This window comes from Struthio camelus, chromosome 5 (genome assembly GCF_040807025.1).
Source record: "Struthio camelus isolate bStrCam1 chromosome 5, bStrCam1.hap1, whole genome shotgun sequence".
In the NCBI taxonomy this organism is placed as follows: Eukaryota; Metazoa; Chordata; class Aves; order Struthioniformes; family Struthionidae; genus Struthio; species Struthio camelus.
Genome location: NC_090946.1, coordinates 56,827,647 through 56,842,296, shown reverse-complemented (window position 1 = coordinate 56,842,296; position 14,650 = coordinate 56,827,647). Strand labels below are relative to the sequence as shown.

General features: G+C 45.0%; 1 protein-coding gene across 1 annotated transcript in view; it reads left to right on the top strand.

The window, feature by feature from the left end:
- Positions 1-14,403, top strand: part of CLEC14A (C-type lectin domain containing 14A) — a 31,009-nt gene extending 16,606 nt beyond the window's left edge. Inside the window, 2 exon segments of the mRNA XM_068944110.1 lie at positions 12,245-12,346; positions 12,349-14,403. Coding sequence (XP_068800211.1) covers positions 12,245-12,346; positions 12,349-13,566 — 1,320 coding nt within the window. The 3' untranslated portion in view covers positions 13,567-14,403.
- The last annotated feature ends 247 nt before the right edge of the window (positions 14,404-14,650 follow it).

The following is a 14,650-nucleotide window of genomic DNA, read 5'->3' as shown; positions in this document are numbered from 1 at the left end:
GCTTCTTTTGGCTGGGATGCTGGAAGGCCAGGGCCAGGGCCAGGGCCAGGTCCGAACTGGCGAGCTGCTTCCTTTGGGGTTTCCCCTCCTGCGTGGGAGTGCACTATTGCCCCTAGCCACATAAAGGATGATCTCCAGGAGTCTCCTTGCTTCTCTTTTTTTCCTTCTCTCCTTACCTATTAGTGGAACGACAAACCTGAAAATTAAGGTTTGACTCAGAAGGTGCATTTTTCAGTCTGCTCTAGCTGTAAAAATATCCTTCTGTATCAGAGGTCTGTCTGTCAGTTATGCCTCCCTGGCCCATAGAGTAATTTATGTTTCTATCAGGAACAGAAGGGTGGATTGCACTGCAAAATAACTTTTTGATACTTTCTTATATGCTAAAGAAGCCAGGAAACTGTGGGAACTTGCACTATGGACTGAGTGAGCCCCAGATATATCATATAAGGACAAAGAGGACTTAGAAACTCATTTATTTTCCTGTTCCATCAGTGGCCCAATATGAATTAGGAGGACAAGTTTCACAGTTGTATTCAGGAGGTCATTTGTCAAATACAGAGAAATCAATTAGGAAGAACGTTAATGGCGGCAAGCATATAAGAACAGTAAAACTATTTGACTTCCCTTGGGAATGAGGAGAGCAAGGATTCAGGGCTCTCTGGTCCAGTTGCCATAAATCCAGCATATCAGCAACAAATGCACCCAGTCATGTCTTTTGTATTGGCATTGCATATACACATGCAATTAATAGATGTAACTGTACAAGTTTAAATAAGATTAAAGCTGAAAGTCTCTTAAAGCCTCCTTTTCGAGGAAGGTTGTTTCATGTAACATTCGCTTGACCTATAAAAAAGTAATTTAAATTATTCTAAGATTCCTTAATTCTGTTTAACTGCTTATCTTCCTAAGAGAGTCTGAAAATTCAGTGGCTCTTACAGACTTTTCTTGTGATTATGGTTTATTCCCTGCACACAAAGAATAGAAAAAAAACCCTGTGTATATTGTATGACCTTGATAATTAAACTGGTAAGCTAATCTTTCCAGTGTCAGAAGGACATGGTAATTTCTCTGTGTAGTGACAAACACAGCTGGTCTGGTGGGGCGGATTCATGCTTGGAAGCTTTCTCTCTTCTGTCTCCTTGTCTGCCTCCCACCAAAGTTTTCTGGCTGAATCACAGAATACCAGTCAAGTGCCCTTCCTATTTGCTATGGCAATGTTATCAATTGTGAACAATGTTTGAAGTCACAATTACTTCAGCATCTTTATTAAAATATAATGTTGAGATGTTAACTAAGATTAAGTATATTAATTCCCCTAAATTTTATTACATTGAAATACAAGGCCTTTGGGAATTACCGGAGGAAGTAATTTCCTCTCTCCTCCCTCACCTCTTTTTTGAATATTTAAAATGTAAAGACTAAAAATCCCTTTTTCATATACTGACACAAAGTGCGGATAAGACTAAAACCAATGCATTTAAAAGTGGACGATTCTCACTGGCTTTACAGCAGCAAACATTGCCATCCTGAAACAGCAAGAAACTTAGCACAGAACATTTCAGTAAAAACACTGTTTCTCTACATAGTTTTGTAAGAGCTCTTTTGTAAAGCTATTGGAATAGGGTAGATAGGCCTCATTTTAATATCTACCTCAGAGAAACAGCCTATGTCAAAGGCAGTGTTCCTAATTCATTTGAAGTCAGAGACGTACTTAAGCCCTTTCTGTTAGGGAAGAAAGAAGTGGGAGAGGTTTCTTTAGTCCAAATCCCCACTGATACACTTCCAGTACATCAGAAAACTGGTATTAGTCAGTCTCTCTCTCTCTCTCTCTCACACACACACATACACACGCAAATCCAAAATACAGAACACAAAAAAAGACAGCTCAGTAATTACTATGCTCACTTGAATGTAAATGAGCTGTGCTCAAATCACTGTTAAATGTGGAGTAGGGATATGAAGCAAACCCCCATGCTTCAGGAGAAGATCAACGTTAGATGGATTTCCGTATCAGTCTGTCCTGACAAAATGTTTCTACTGGCTACAAAATATGGAAATACTCACTGCAGCAGAAGTAACCCTACTTTGTTATAAAAAAATGCCTCAACCTTCAGGCTACACAATTGCCCTTACCTGTCCTTTCACCATCTGGCTGCATTTTTTGCAAGGCGCTATGCAATAGGGGTGTTTCATGGATTTGATTCACCTGAGAGCAGAAAGTAGCAATCAGAGAACGAGATCGAAGAATAAGAATAATAAGAATACTCAGACTTGCCAGCTGAACAGCTGCATCGCAGGTGGGTCTGGTCTCCAGGAGGCTTCTCCTGGAGAAGGGATCTGCTCATAAGTTGCACATGGACTACCTGCTCCTGCCCTAGCCCCTCTGTGACTGCAAGGCTGCACGGAAGAGGCGCATGGACGGGATTTTATGCATTGCAACAGATATGAGAACACTGTTACACCAAAAATATTTTAGATAAGCACATCTTATTTATAGATGACACACAGTAACTATTGTTTTTGGATGCTTATGTTTTATTCCTGTTGGCATCTGCTAATGTATTCTTGGTCTAATTCCTGTCTTTTACTGACACACACCAGAATTGCTTCTAGATCTGTGAGTGGGGAAGAGTTTGACATTTTTTTTCTCAGTTCAGATTAGTGTCAGCAGGGATGGGTCAAAGACTTACAGCTGTCATTCCTTTATTATTTATTAACATTCACTTGTCTCTAACCTCTTATTGACCTTTTCTAGTCAACTAATATTAAACCAAGACCCTTGGAACACAAGTGCCAAGTAGTCCAGCTGGATTCCAGGGCACTGTCCTAGCTAAAGTAAGAGCATGCAAACCTTGGTGGCCCTGCTTGTCTTACCTGTGAAAATGCTACTAAATGTAAATGACCCATCCAGGAACATTGCTGCCTAAAATAAATCCCTGCAGGTTCTAGCCTCTCCCTCACTCTACACTATATCCAACGATCGCTGAGGAACAAATTACTGTGATTCTGCTTTTGCACTGCAAAATTAAAGAAAATATATGGTGGCTGAAATATGAAACCAGCGGAACGGTGATGACAGTCACTCTCTTTATGGAAGATGTGTGCACACTAATAGTCTTCAAGGGCAGCCTGTGTCTGGCATCACTCTCAATTAAGCCAGGAACTGAGGCCTCTTTTTGTTCTCACAAACTATTATTCATGGCTTATTTTAAATACGATTACATGGATTTTATTTTATTTTTAAAGTTAAATAGAAGCTAGGGCTTCATTTTATAATATGAATAGATTGCCTACCTTTCTCAAGAATCCCTATAATACAAGAAGACAAATTATCACAAATGTTCAGATATGGGCAGAAGAGTCTGGATATGATTTTGTATACACATGGCAGAATGGATTAGCTGTATGCTCAGATGGGAGTCAGTTTGTGTAGCTCTACTGGAGACACATAATGTTTATGTGTTGTCCATAAACCTGAGATTTTAGTATCTGCAGTACAAAGACTTGTACTGGTAGACAACAAGTGCTGGTAGACAAGGGAGTGCTGGTGGACAACAAGTTAAGCATGAGCCAGCAGTGTGCCCTTGTGGCCAAGAAGGCCAATGGTCTCCTGGGGTGCATTAGGCAGAGTGTTGCCAGCAGGTCGAGGGAGGTGATCCTGCCCCTCTCCTCAGCCCTGGGGAGGCCTCACCTGGAGGACTGTGTCCAGTTCTGGGCTCCCCAGGACAAGAGAGACATGGCACTCCTGGAGAGAGTCCAGCGGAGGGCTACCAAGATGATTAGGGGACTGGAGCACCTCTCCTATGAAGAAAGACTGCAAGAGCTGGGCCTGTTCAGCAAGAGCTGGGCCTGTTCAGCCTGGAGAAGAGAAGACTGAGAGGCGATCTCATAAACGTGTACAAGTATCTGAAGGGGGAGTGTCAAGAGGATGAGGCCAGTCTCTCCTCCGTGGTGCCCAGCAACAGGACAAGAGGCAACGGGCAGAAACTGAACCACAGGAAGTTCCACCTAAACCTGAGGAAAAACTTCTTCACTGTGAGGGTGACAGAGCATTGGAACAGGTTGCCCAGAGAGGTAGTGGAGTCTCCTTCCCTGGAGATATTCAAAACCCGTCTGGATGTGATCCTGGGCAATATGCTCTAGGTGACCCTGCTTGAGCAGGGAGGTTGGACTAGATGATCTCCAGAGGTCCCTTCCAACCTAAACGATTCTGTGATTCTGTGATTCTGTGACTTTGTCTTTACAGACACTTATATGATACAATCTAATGTGAGTAATAATACAAGGAAACTGGGGCCTGTGACACAACCATCAGACAAAAATAACATTACAGTAATCATAATAACATCTGTTTGTGGATGAAAATGTAGAACAATTAATTCTGTCATGTGAATGCAGAAGTGCTAACGCATTGCCAGTGCGACTGTGCGTTCTGAAATGAGTTTGCTCACTAGACTAGCTTTATTCTTCATGAAAACAGTTGGTCTTTAATGCCTTTAGCACTGGTAGACCTTAATTTTTAAGACTTGGTTTGAAAAAAACCTTACGTACAGTCATAACAGAGATGTTTGTTTCATTTAAATTATGAAAGATTGTCAGTGCTGCCAGTATTTTAATCTCAGCAGGAAAGAAATACAGGTATTACTTGACTAGCACTTAGCCATTTCAATGGCAATAGCCATAAGCCATCTCTAGTAAGCAAGCATTTCTTTACTAAAGTGTGATTTTAATCTTCCTGTTTTAATCAGACAAGGTCTAACACCCCGGTTTTGAATACCCCCACATTCTGGAGTGTGTGAAGTCCATAGGATACATTAATTTGCTTCTTTAGCCTATCTCTGCTTTCAATATGCATTGCCTCCTGAGCATAATAACAACTTCCCTGTGGTTTTTATGTCACGAAAATTTTAAGATCCTAGGTACTGTTTTATGTATAGAGCCATTTAGGATAATAAGAATAAGTATCCCTGCACACACCTGTGTGCCATACAGCAAAATCTTCTCCCCTTCGATAGTGCATAAATAATTTCAGCCAAACATAAATAATTTCAGCCAAATGTTGAAACAAATGTTTAAACATTTTAAACAATGTTTAAAACATTAGACACGTCGGAGATGAAAATGCGGCAAGAAAGGAGATTGTTTATAAAGGGAAGGGGAAAAAGAAGCATTGGTAAAGTGAACTAAAACCTTTCTGACTAGCCAGTCTCACAAAAAGAATGGCAATAGATATTTCCATAAAAGGCATGTTTACCTCCCATAACCTCGAGGACAACAATAATTTCACTAGGCTCAACATATTCTTCCTTCCTTTTATTTTTTTCAATTTGAATTAACTGCTCGTATAGACAAGCATCTGCTGCCTCCCCATCTCACAGCTGCTCTCTCTTGAATTTATTCTCACTAGTCTTTATTTCTTGCCCTTTCTCAACCAAATACTTCAAGATACTCTCCTAAAGGGTCAGTCTGGGCAAAATGCCAGGAAGTGAAATCACCTCTTTACCGCCAGTTTTCCTGCTATTTTACTTTATTTCCCTAGGAAACTTTGCCTCATCCCAAATAATCTGCTAGTCCTGAGAGTTGGTTGTGTAATTGCATTTCTACAGGAAGTTACTAAAAACAGGGAGTTTCTCACTTTAAATGAAAATTCCTTAATTTACCAAATTATTTCTGTTTAGGACAAAACAATTAGGTTTTGAGGATTAAAAACTATATGATACGATGTAAGTAAAATGGAATTAGCCTCTCGTTTTTCTCCTTTGGTAGTTTTTTTCTTAGGATGGGAGGACAGTAGAAACACACACATTTTCTGAGCCCTTTGAAATCTACAGCTTAGAGAGGCTTCTGATAACATCCCTATGGACCAGAAAGGAAATGGTGAACACGAGGTGTCAGGCTCATTCCGATAATAATGCTTTTTAAGTATGGCCTTTAAGCCACAAAGTAAGTTTAAGGCTGTGAACTTCCATCAGCACACAGTGGTTCTCACACAACTGCCTATAGGAGTATGTTCAAAACTGAAGAACCATATCTACTCTTTATGTGGTAACTACTTTTTATTTCAGCTATTGTCGTTACCTAACAGCACTGCAATGCCTGGGATCAGGCAGATGTCACGCCAAGCTGCCACAGGGGTTGTACAGTCTTTCAAATGCACCTGCAGTCACCACCAGGCACTCATGCAGCAGCAGGCTGCGGTAACACGGCCCCTCAGCTCCCTCCTGCTCCTCATACTGCCACAGTAGTGAGCAACCTTTCTTTTGATTCCCTCCCTATTCTCTTCTCTTTGTGTCTGCTCACTTTTTTGTGTCTACCCACTTTTTTTCTGGCTGTCCATTTTATTCTCTGCAGGAACTCTCCATTCCCTCAACTTTACCCTTTGCTATCTGTCACTCTCAGCCTTATTCTAACACTGTGCTGCTCAGATATCAAATAGCTGATGTCAGTAATAACGAGATTAATGAGAGGAGTAACATTTACATTAGTGCCTCCTTGTTTCAGACTCCTTATAGACTATTCCCTGTCATTAGGAATAATGGCAGTTTGCACTTGAAAAGACTTCTTTGCAATTGCAAGCACTTGAAAAAACGTCTGTGTACTCATATACACAGATATGTACAGACAATATATACCCTGACATCTATATACATGCATACACACACACACACACACACACACACACACACACACACAAATGAAAACTTAGGCTCTGCAGCGTGTGGCTACTTCATAGGGACCACTAAAATACATCAAACCACTCAAAGTTCTGATCCACCAGTGGGTGCTCGTTGTTCAAGGCACAGTAAAAATAGAAGATGATGCAGGGAAGGCTGATCATACCATGACACATCTCAGTGCTTTTGCTGCTTTTGCCATTGTTAACTGAAAATTGAGCATACGGCTACAGTCTACTTCCAGTTCCTGTGGACCCCTCCCACCAACGTAAACTCAGCATGAAGCTCAAAGGTGGCAACCAGACAGTGCTATGTAACACAGCACATTGGAAGAATTTAGAGCCTGGGATGGAATGCATACGAATTATCCAGTAAATAAAAGGAAGGAGAGTGGGCTGGAGTGGGAAAAAAGATATTTATAGACTATAGTATTTTTGGAAAAGATTTAAAGTGTTTAATTTGAGACTTCTGGAGTTCATTTCCCCTAGCTAATTACAGGATTGGAGTCTTTGTTAATAACTCATTAAAGATGAATGGAAGTGTTAACAGAATACATTATTTTCTTGCATAAGTAGTAATGGAAACACGAAAATCAAAATGGAAACAGGCTTTAAGGGTAACATATATATACTAGGTAATGCTACATCGGCATCTTTTTGTTTGTGCATTGGATCCATTAAATATTACTTGAACAGGTCAGGATTAGTTCTACTTTAGGTCCATGTCATAAATGGAAAAGCTAAACCACTCTCTTCATAAGAGCAGTTAAATATTATGCCCTAGTTTTGAAAAATCCTGTAGCTATATGACAATGTCATTGGAAATAGCTATTACAGTAGATAGCAACTTGCAGGACCCCTGCTGGGTTATCTTTTCGAAACCATGTAAGTGAACCTTGTTATCTATGTAGTCCTTTTGAGAAACGAATAATTAACTTCTTGTGATCATGCAAGTTGCTAGGATAGGACAGAAATTCTCATTTTCTTTCCTTTTCCTGTTTTCTGTTGCAAGTTGTTTGATACAGCCAAATTCAGGAGAAATCCTGGCATACTGATGAGGCAGTCCTCATTGACTTCAAGAGGGTCTGACTTTTACCTAAGTATTTTCCTACAGGAAAATATATCCTTTTAGTAAGAAAACACATTCTACGCTTAAGTACAACTTACACATAGGACTGCTTTATTATTTGATAAACCACTTTTTAAATGAAGATATCAATCTCATGTTGCGCTGAGTGAAGACAGGATGACTTAACCCGTCATTTTTGGGGCATGCTCTCGAACAACAGCAATTCTCACTTGCTCAGAAAACCTTTTTCCATTGGGATGCTTCAGTATAAATTAGTATCTAGCTCATCTCAGAGCACTGGAAGAAGGAGGATATGGATATGTTTTGGCCTTACTTACAATAACCTCAGCAGAGTGATGGTGATACTGGTTGGGAGCGGGAGGAGAAGCGAGTTCGCTGGGACAAGGCTGCAGCCTCCTCCCTGACCACGGGTGTTGAGTCCATCATACGCCTTATTCCCTTGTAGCAAGCTAAAAGGCCAGAGCAACACAAAAGGGGAGTGGGGCGATCTTATTGATCCTCTCCTTCTGTTCTCTCCCCCTTGCAAAATTGGTATCACACAACAGCCTGTAATAGGATTCTTGCATTCACGGGACAGATGCAGAGAGAGGCTCCCTGAGCAGCCTTCCTTTACACATAGAAGCTGTGGCTGCTTCTGCTGCTAGACGCTGCTCCCAGGTTTGTAGCAGAACGGCTAGTTGGCAGCGACTGCTCCAAACCAGACACTTTCCTGTATCCCCTTTGGGAATGAAAAGCATCACCGGCCAATTCAGGTACCTTCCTTGTACCCTAAACATCGCAGTGTTATGTAATCATTTTACTTGTCGCCTTCACAGCCAGGCAGAGCTCTTTTATTGCATCATCCATCTTCTGCCTCTGCAAAGCAAAATATAGCTCCTAGTAAGAGCAGGTTGCTGGAGCTCTCTGTGAGCCTACTTCTAATGAAAATATATCCCTTTAAGCCCTATCAGTTGTGAGGCATGTGCTTGCATATGGCCAATATATTTCCTGGTTAAGCACAAAAAGAATAGTTTTAATTTACCACATAAAAATGCAAGAAAGTATCCACCCTAAAAAAAAGAAAAGCAGTTTTACTAATTCAGCACTTCTCTCATTACTCATTAGTCAAAACATACATATTATTATAATGTAGATATGTATGATATGTAATGAAACAAAAATCTACAATTAAGGAAAGCCACATTTTTTCAAAGGCCCAGACCTTACAGAAGACTAGGGAGTGCTACAAAGCAAAGGCTACAGCTGAAGTAATAAGGTTTTTACCATTAAGCAAAACAGCTACATTATGACTTATACATCAATTAGTGATATACCATTCACATTCATATAATAAAGTCTTCTTTATACATGGAAGTTTAATTGCCTGCCAGTGTGACTGCTAACAGCATTTGTGTGTGAGTAGCTAATCCTCTCATTCAAGAAGGAATTCTTCAGGAAAAGCCCCATGAAAACACTTGATGAAATAACTTTTTTTTATTTATTTCCTTAAAATGGAACCAGAAGAACATTCAAAAACAGAAGAAGAGCCATTTTCTGGAGATCTAGTAGATCTGTCGTTTTCTAAATGATTCCACTTTGCAGGACTATTTGGGGGCAACAGTAGGAAAAAATGCATTAGATGGCAGATGAGGCAGACATACAGCTACTGTCTCTGATTTTCTGCTGGTTAAAGCCTTCAGCTTTGTTACTTAGTGTTTTCATATTTCTGTTTGTTACAAGTTCCTCTTAGGAGACTAGAGGGCCCAAGGCATTGGTGGCTAACATGTTCTTTCTGAAGTGCTGGATCAAATACAAGAAATTAGAGTCATGGCCTGCGTGAAATGAGTTGCTAGCACCTGTCAAATACGCAGTGGGTAGACGGTTCAAATCACGCCCTTGTTGACAGTCTAAAAGAGAAGCCAGGGAACAAATGTTTTCAGAGGTTGAATTGCATTCTGCTCTCTAGGGACAGAGCCTCAAGAATAGGTGTGAAGCATCACATTGAACTGTTTTGTTGCCTCTGTTTTATTTGTTCTGTTTATACAAGCTCGTTTCTATTTAGCTGCAATAAATTAATTCTATTTTGAAAGAGAAAACAAAATGAAGCGGTAGGATAACAGGTTCGTATCGTCCCTGGCAAAGTCTCGTCAGCGTTCGCTAACGAGAAGGCAGTAGTAAAGCTGTGCATCTCTCATGTAACAACCTCTCTTCTCTCCCAAATCTATCAACCATATCTGGGGGGAAAAGGGCTCAAGATACTAACCTGACAGGGGTTTATAAAAGCATAACCTTTATGGTATGCTTTTATGTATCATCAAGAAATGTCAAGGGCTAAAGGAACAATTAATTTTGTTTAGGTTCACTTAAGGCTAGACCCAATGAAGAATTAGATATCTGATGATATAGCTTCCAGATACAAACTGGAATAGCATCTGGTGATATAGATGATAGAGCTTCTAGATGCAAACTGACCTGCATCTTTCCAGCTTGGAGTATAGGCAGAGACAGCAAGGGCCACCAGGTGCTCATCTGCTCAAGCACGGGATTTGGCGCCTCCCTCTGTCCCAATGCACCGTGGAGAGGAAACTAACTGGGGAGTGAGAATGCCAGTGGGCAGCAGAGCTTGGAAAATGTAGGTGCTACAGCACTGTAGACTGCGACATCTGTGGCTGTATCATGAAGTACATCTATACACCTTGACTAACCACATTTCTGATTTCCTCTAGAATTAAATCAACAGGTTTTTATGACAAAACCTACTTTCCATAAAACTAAATCTATTGGCATCCCACCATAATTATGCTTGCCTCCATAAACGAGCATATAACAAATTTAGCTAAGCAGTTTAATTCTCTTGAAATACAGTGAAAATATAGGCAACATTTGAACTAGTTTCACTTCTGCTCAATGCCAAGTGAAAACAAAATGCAAACTGAATGTAATATTCTGCTTAAAAGCAGCTGTGAATGTGCAAATCCAATTTAGCCCTAATCCACTTTTTCTATTACATGTATTTAGAAATGTTGCTTTGTTAACTCTTACAATTGTGATAAATAGAATTTGTGTATATGTCACTATCTAGTGGGACCATACAAGCTTTTAGCAAGATGTTTCCCCAAAGCAAACATTAATTAACTAATACACATTTTGGGGAAGAGATTGATATTTAATTCTTATCTTTTCATCTAGATGTGAAATAAGTGTTTAAATTATACTACTTGAAAAGATGCATACAATGCTTGGAAGGCTGCTTCATTCAAAAAAAAAAAATCAAGTTAATTATTGAGAATTCACCAAAATGGACAAGCAGGAAAATCAGAATTTGCTCTTTTTAGTATCTTATTTTGCTTTATTATGACCTCTATGTTCAGCTAGAGAATAGGAATGCAAATGCCGTTCAAAATACAGGCGGAAAGTGGAAGGTTAGAAACAACCAAGCTGCAGTTTACTATCATTTGGGAGTCAGGGAGAAGACAGGCAGATAAAAGAATGAGCAAGGAATAGGCAACACATTATCTCCAACTCTAAAGCATACCACTCTTCAACTGGTAGAGCCTACAAGTCTACAGTAACAGCGTGGATACTTTGTGCAGGACTCTGAATTTACCTGGAGCCAGGATCCAAGACTGTAGAACTTATTCCCTCACGCAACAGTAGCTACTGATGAACTTACTTTTTAAATTCCAGATAGATTTTTTTCCCTTTTTTTCTTTGCTTTTTCTGGATTTCACAGACTAGGAATTTGTAGAACATCACATATATGAAACTCAAATCATGGCCATGGATCCTTCCAAAGTGATCTGGAAAATGAAATGCACATTGACTTATGCTGAATAAAAAGCCTAGGAAAGAGACTCACATGTATGTATCTGAACGTATATGGAAGTCAGCAGGTCTTACAGTAAGGAGTATGAGAATGAGGCAATTTATGAAGTGTCTACAGCAGAACAGTTGCACTGGATCAATTAAACTCATTTAAAAGCAATCTACTGAAAGCTAGTGCAGACCCCTGATGTAAGATGCATTTAAACCAGTTTGCTTGAAACCAGTAAGCTAAATCAATTTTATGAAGTGTTAAACTGGCTCAAGTATTGGGATCTGAAGGGTTGCACTACTTCACCTAACCCCCAAATTTGATTTTCTTTAAGGAAAACGTTCTTAAACCAGGCCCATTTCCTCCTGCGAACCGCCTCTGAAACACACTGCCAAGACTCCCGTGGGCAGGAGCACCGTGCAGGGGCAGCCAGGCGTCTCCCTGACGTGTACCAGAGACAGGGCCTGCGATCGCCCACCTCCGCCACCTTGGCTCAGGGCGCCTCGTCACCTACTCGCCCTTCGGAGCGATGGCAAGAAAATGGGATTTTTCCACCCTTTTTCTCCCCGCCTTCCGAAACCCTTCGGCCGGGGCTGGGCTCCCGTTTCCTGGCTGCCAAGGCAGCTGCTTGTCACCCGCCCGCCAACAAATGACGGAGGCCGAGGCCACGCCGGGTGGTCCGTGACAGGCTCGCGACACGTTTCCTCCGGCGGGGCCGTGGGAGGGCCCGGCGCGGGCCGGCACTGAGCTGCGCCGGGGGCAGCCGCAGCCGAGCGCCGCCGCCCCGCGCCCCGCGCCCGCGGCACCATGAGCGGCGCGGCGCCCTGGTGCCTGCTGCTGGCGGCGGGCTGCGCGCTGGCGCGGCCCCCGCAGCCCGGGCGGAGCGCGGTGCGCTGCCAGGCCGCCGGCACCTGCTTCAGCGCCCACCTCGCCAACTGCTCCTACGCCGAGGCCCGCAGCGCCTGCGGCCGCCGCCGCGGCGCCCTGGCCTGGCTGGACGACGAGCCGGAGCTGCGGCTCGTCGTGGCGCTGCTGGCCGGCGTGGCCGACGGGCCCGATGCCTCGCTCTTCTGGCTGGGGCTGAGGCGCAACGCCTCCGCCTGCACCGACGCGGCCGAGCCGCTCCGCGGCTTCTCGTGGGAGGCGGGCGGCGGCGCGGCCCCGGCGGCGCTCGGCCGCTGGGCGAAGGAGCCGGCGCGGTCCTGCCTCACCGCCCGCTGCGCCGGGCTGCTGGTGGCGGCCGGCCCCGCCTGGGGCTGGAAGGAGCGGCCGTGCCAGCGGGAGAGCCAGGGCTACGTCTGTAAGTACTCGTACGAGGGGGCCTGCGCCGCCCTCAGCCCCGCCGGCGCCCTCGGCCTCGACTACCACCTGCCCTTCGGGGAGCGCAGCGCCGGCCCCGGCTTCAGCCCGCCGGGCACCGTGCTCACCGTGGCGTGCCCCGGCCCCCGCGGGGCGGTGCGGCTCACCTGCGAGCCGCAGCGCGGCGGCTTCGCCTGGAGGGGCGCCGAGGAGCCCGTCTGCCCCTGCCCCTTCGGCTACCTCCACCCCGGCACCGGCCGCTGCGCCGACGCCGCCGAGTGCCGCGACGCCGCCGCCGCCGGCTTCGCCTGTGCCTGCGCGCCGGGCGGGCGCGACGGCGCTCCCTGCGCGGCCCCCGGGGCGACCCCCGCCGCCTCCCGAGCTGCCCCCACCGCCGCGGGCGGCCGCCTCTCCGCCCCGGCACCCGGCGGCACCGCGGGGCCGCCCGCCATCGGCGCCGCCGCCGAGGACAAGACGGCGCGCCCGCCGCCCGCCCCTCCGTCCTCCTCCTCTTCCTCCTCCAACTACGTCTTCATCCTGGTCACGGTCGCTGTGGTGGTGCTGGTGATCCTGGTCATGACCGTCTTGGGGGTCTTCAAGCTCTGCTTCAACAAGAAATCCGCGGGCCGCGGGAGCCAGGAGCTGCCGGCGGCCGGCAGCGAGGCGGAGGCGGGCTCCGCGGAGCAGCGCGGAGCCGCGTGCGGCGACTAGCCCGTCCGGCGCGGGGGCTGGGGGGCCGGCGGCCCCAGACCCGGGGGTTACCCCGAGCGGGCCGCTCCCGCCCCTCGGGGGGCTCCGTGGCGGCGGCTCTCACGCCGCACCGCACCGCACCGCACCTCACCGCACCGCGCCGCGCCCAGCCGAGCGGGCGGCGCCCCGGGCTGCTGCGCTCCCTCCGCGGCCGCGGGGCACCCGAGGAAGAGGAAAAGGCGTCGGGGGATTTCTGCGGAGCAGGACTCGCCCTAGGGTGCAACGCCTCTACGAGCGCTTTCGGCCTTACGGCGGAAATTGTCAGACGTGGGGGCATGTAGCAGGGCATTTCTGTAAGCCACCTGCTTTTCAGGGGTTTCCAGGGTTCGCGCCGTCCAATCCGAAAAGCAGTTATTTAGGTGCTGACCGAAGTAAAATATAGATGAAGAGTCTTGACCTACAGAATTACTGCATACCTGCATATGCCACGGTTGCGGGTGGCAACCGTGGCACCCTCTCTTACCCTCTCTGAACAGCAGTTTTCGGGTGTCTTTCTTGAAGCAACTGTCAAGTGGAACATTTTGGCCACTCGTGCCTTATAATTTAGAACTCATTCCTTGCCCGAGTGGTACTCGGAGGCTCTCATTTTCTTCGTAATTGCTCAAACATTTGGAGATCTGAACTGCCATAATTTTGGAGGGAACTGTGACCCATACTCTTTCAGACTGACATTCTTATAAATGAAGAGGTTTTCTCTGCTTAGAAGGTCATTAAATTGCTAAGGGAGTGGGAGGTTAATGGGGAGTCAGTTTTATACTTCAGCTGATGAAAAGAATAAAGGATGATTTTAAAAACCTACATCACTGCTCAGTTTGTTACTTCACACATTTTTATCATAGAAGAACAACAAAATCTTCAGTTAAAGTTTTCCTCCTAAGCTATGTTGGTGCAAAACTTAGTTTCTGTGTGCAAATATCTGTATCTATTAGAATCAGACAAAGTGCTAACAAACTTTCCACGCTGTGAGAAGAGTTAACTTGGGTCCAAATACACCATGCAAATCCCACTCTCTTCAACGAGATGTATTGTTTTGCATGCAGTCCTT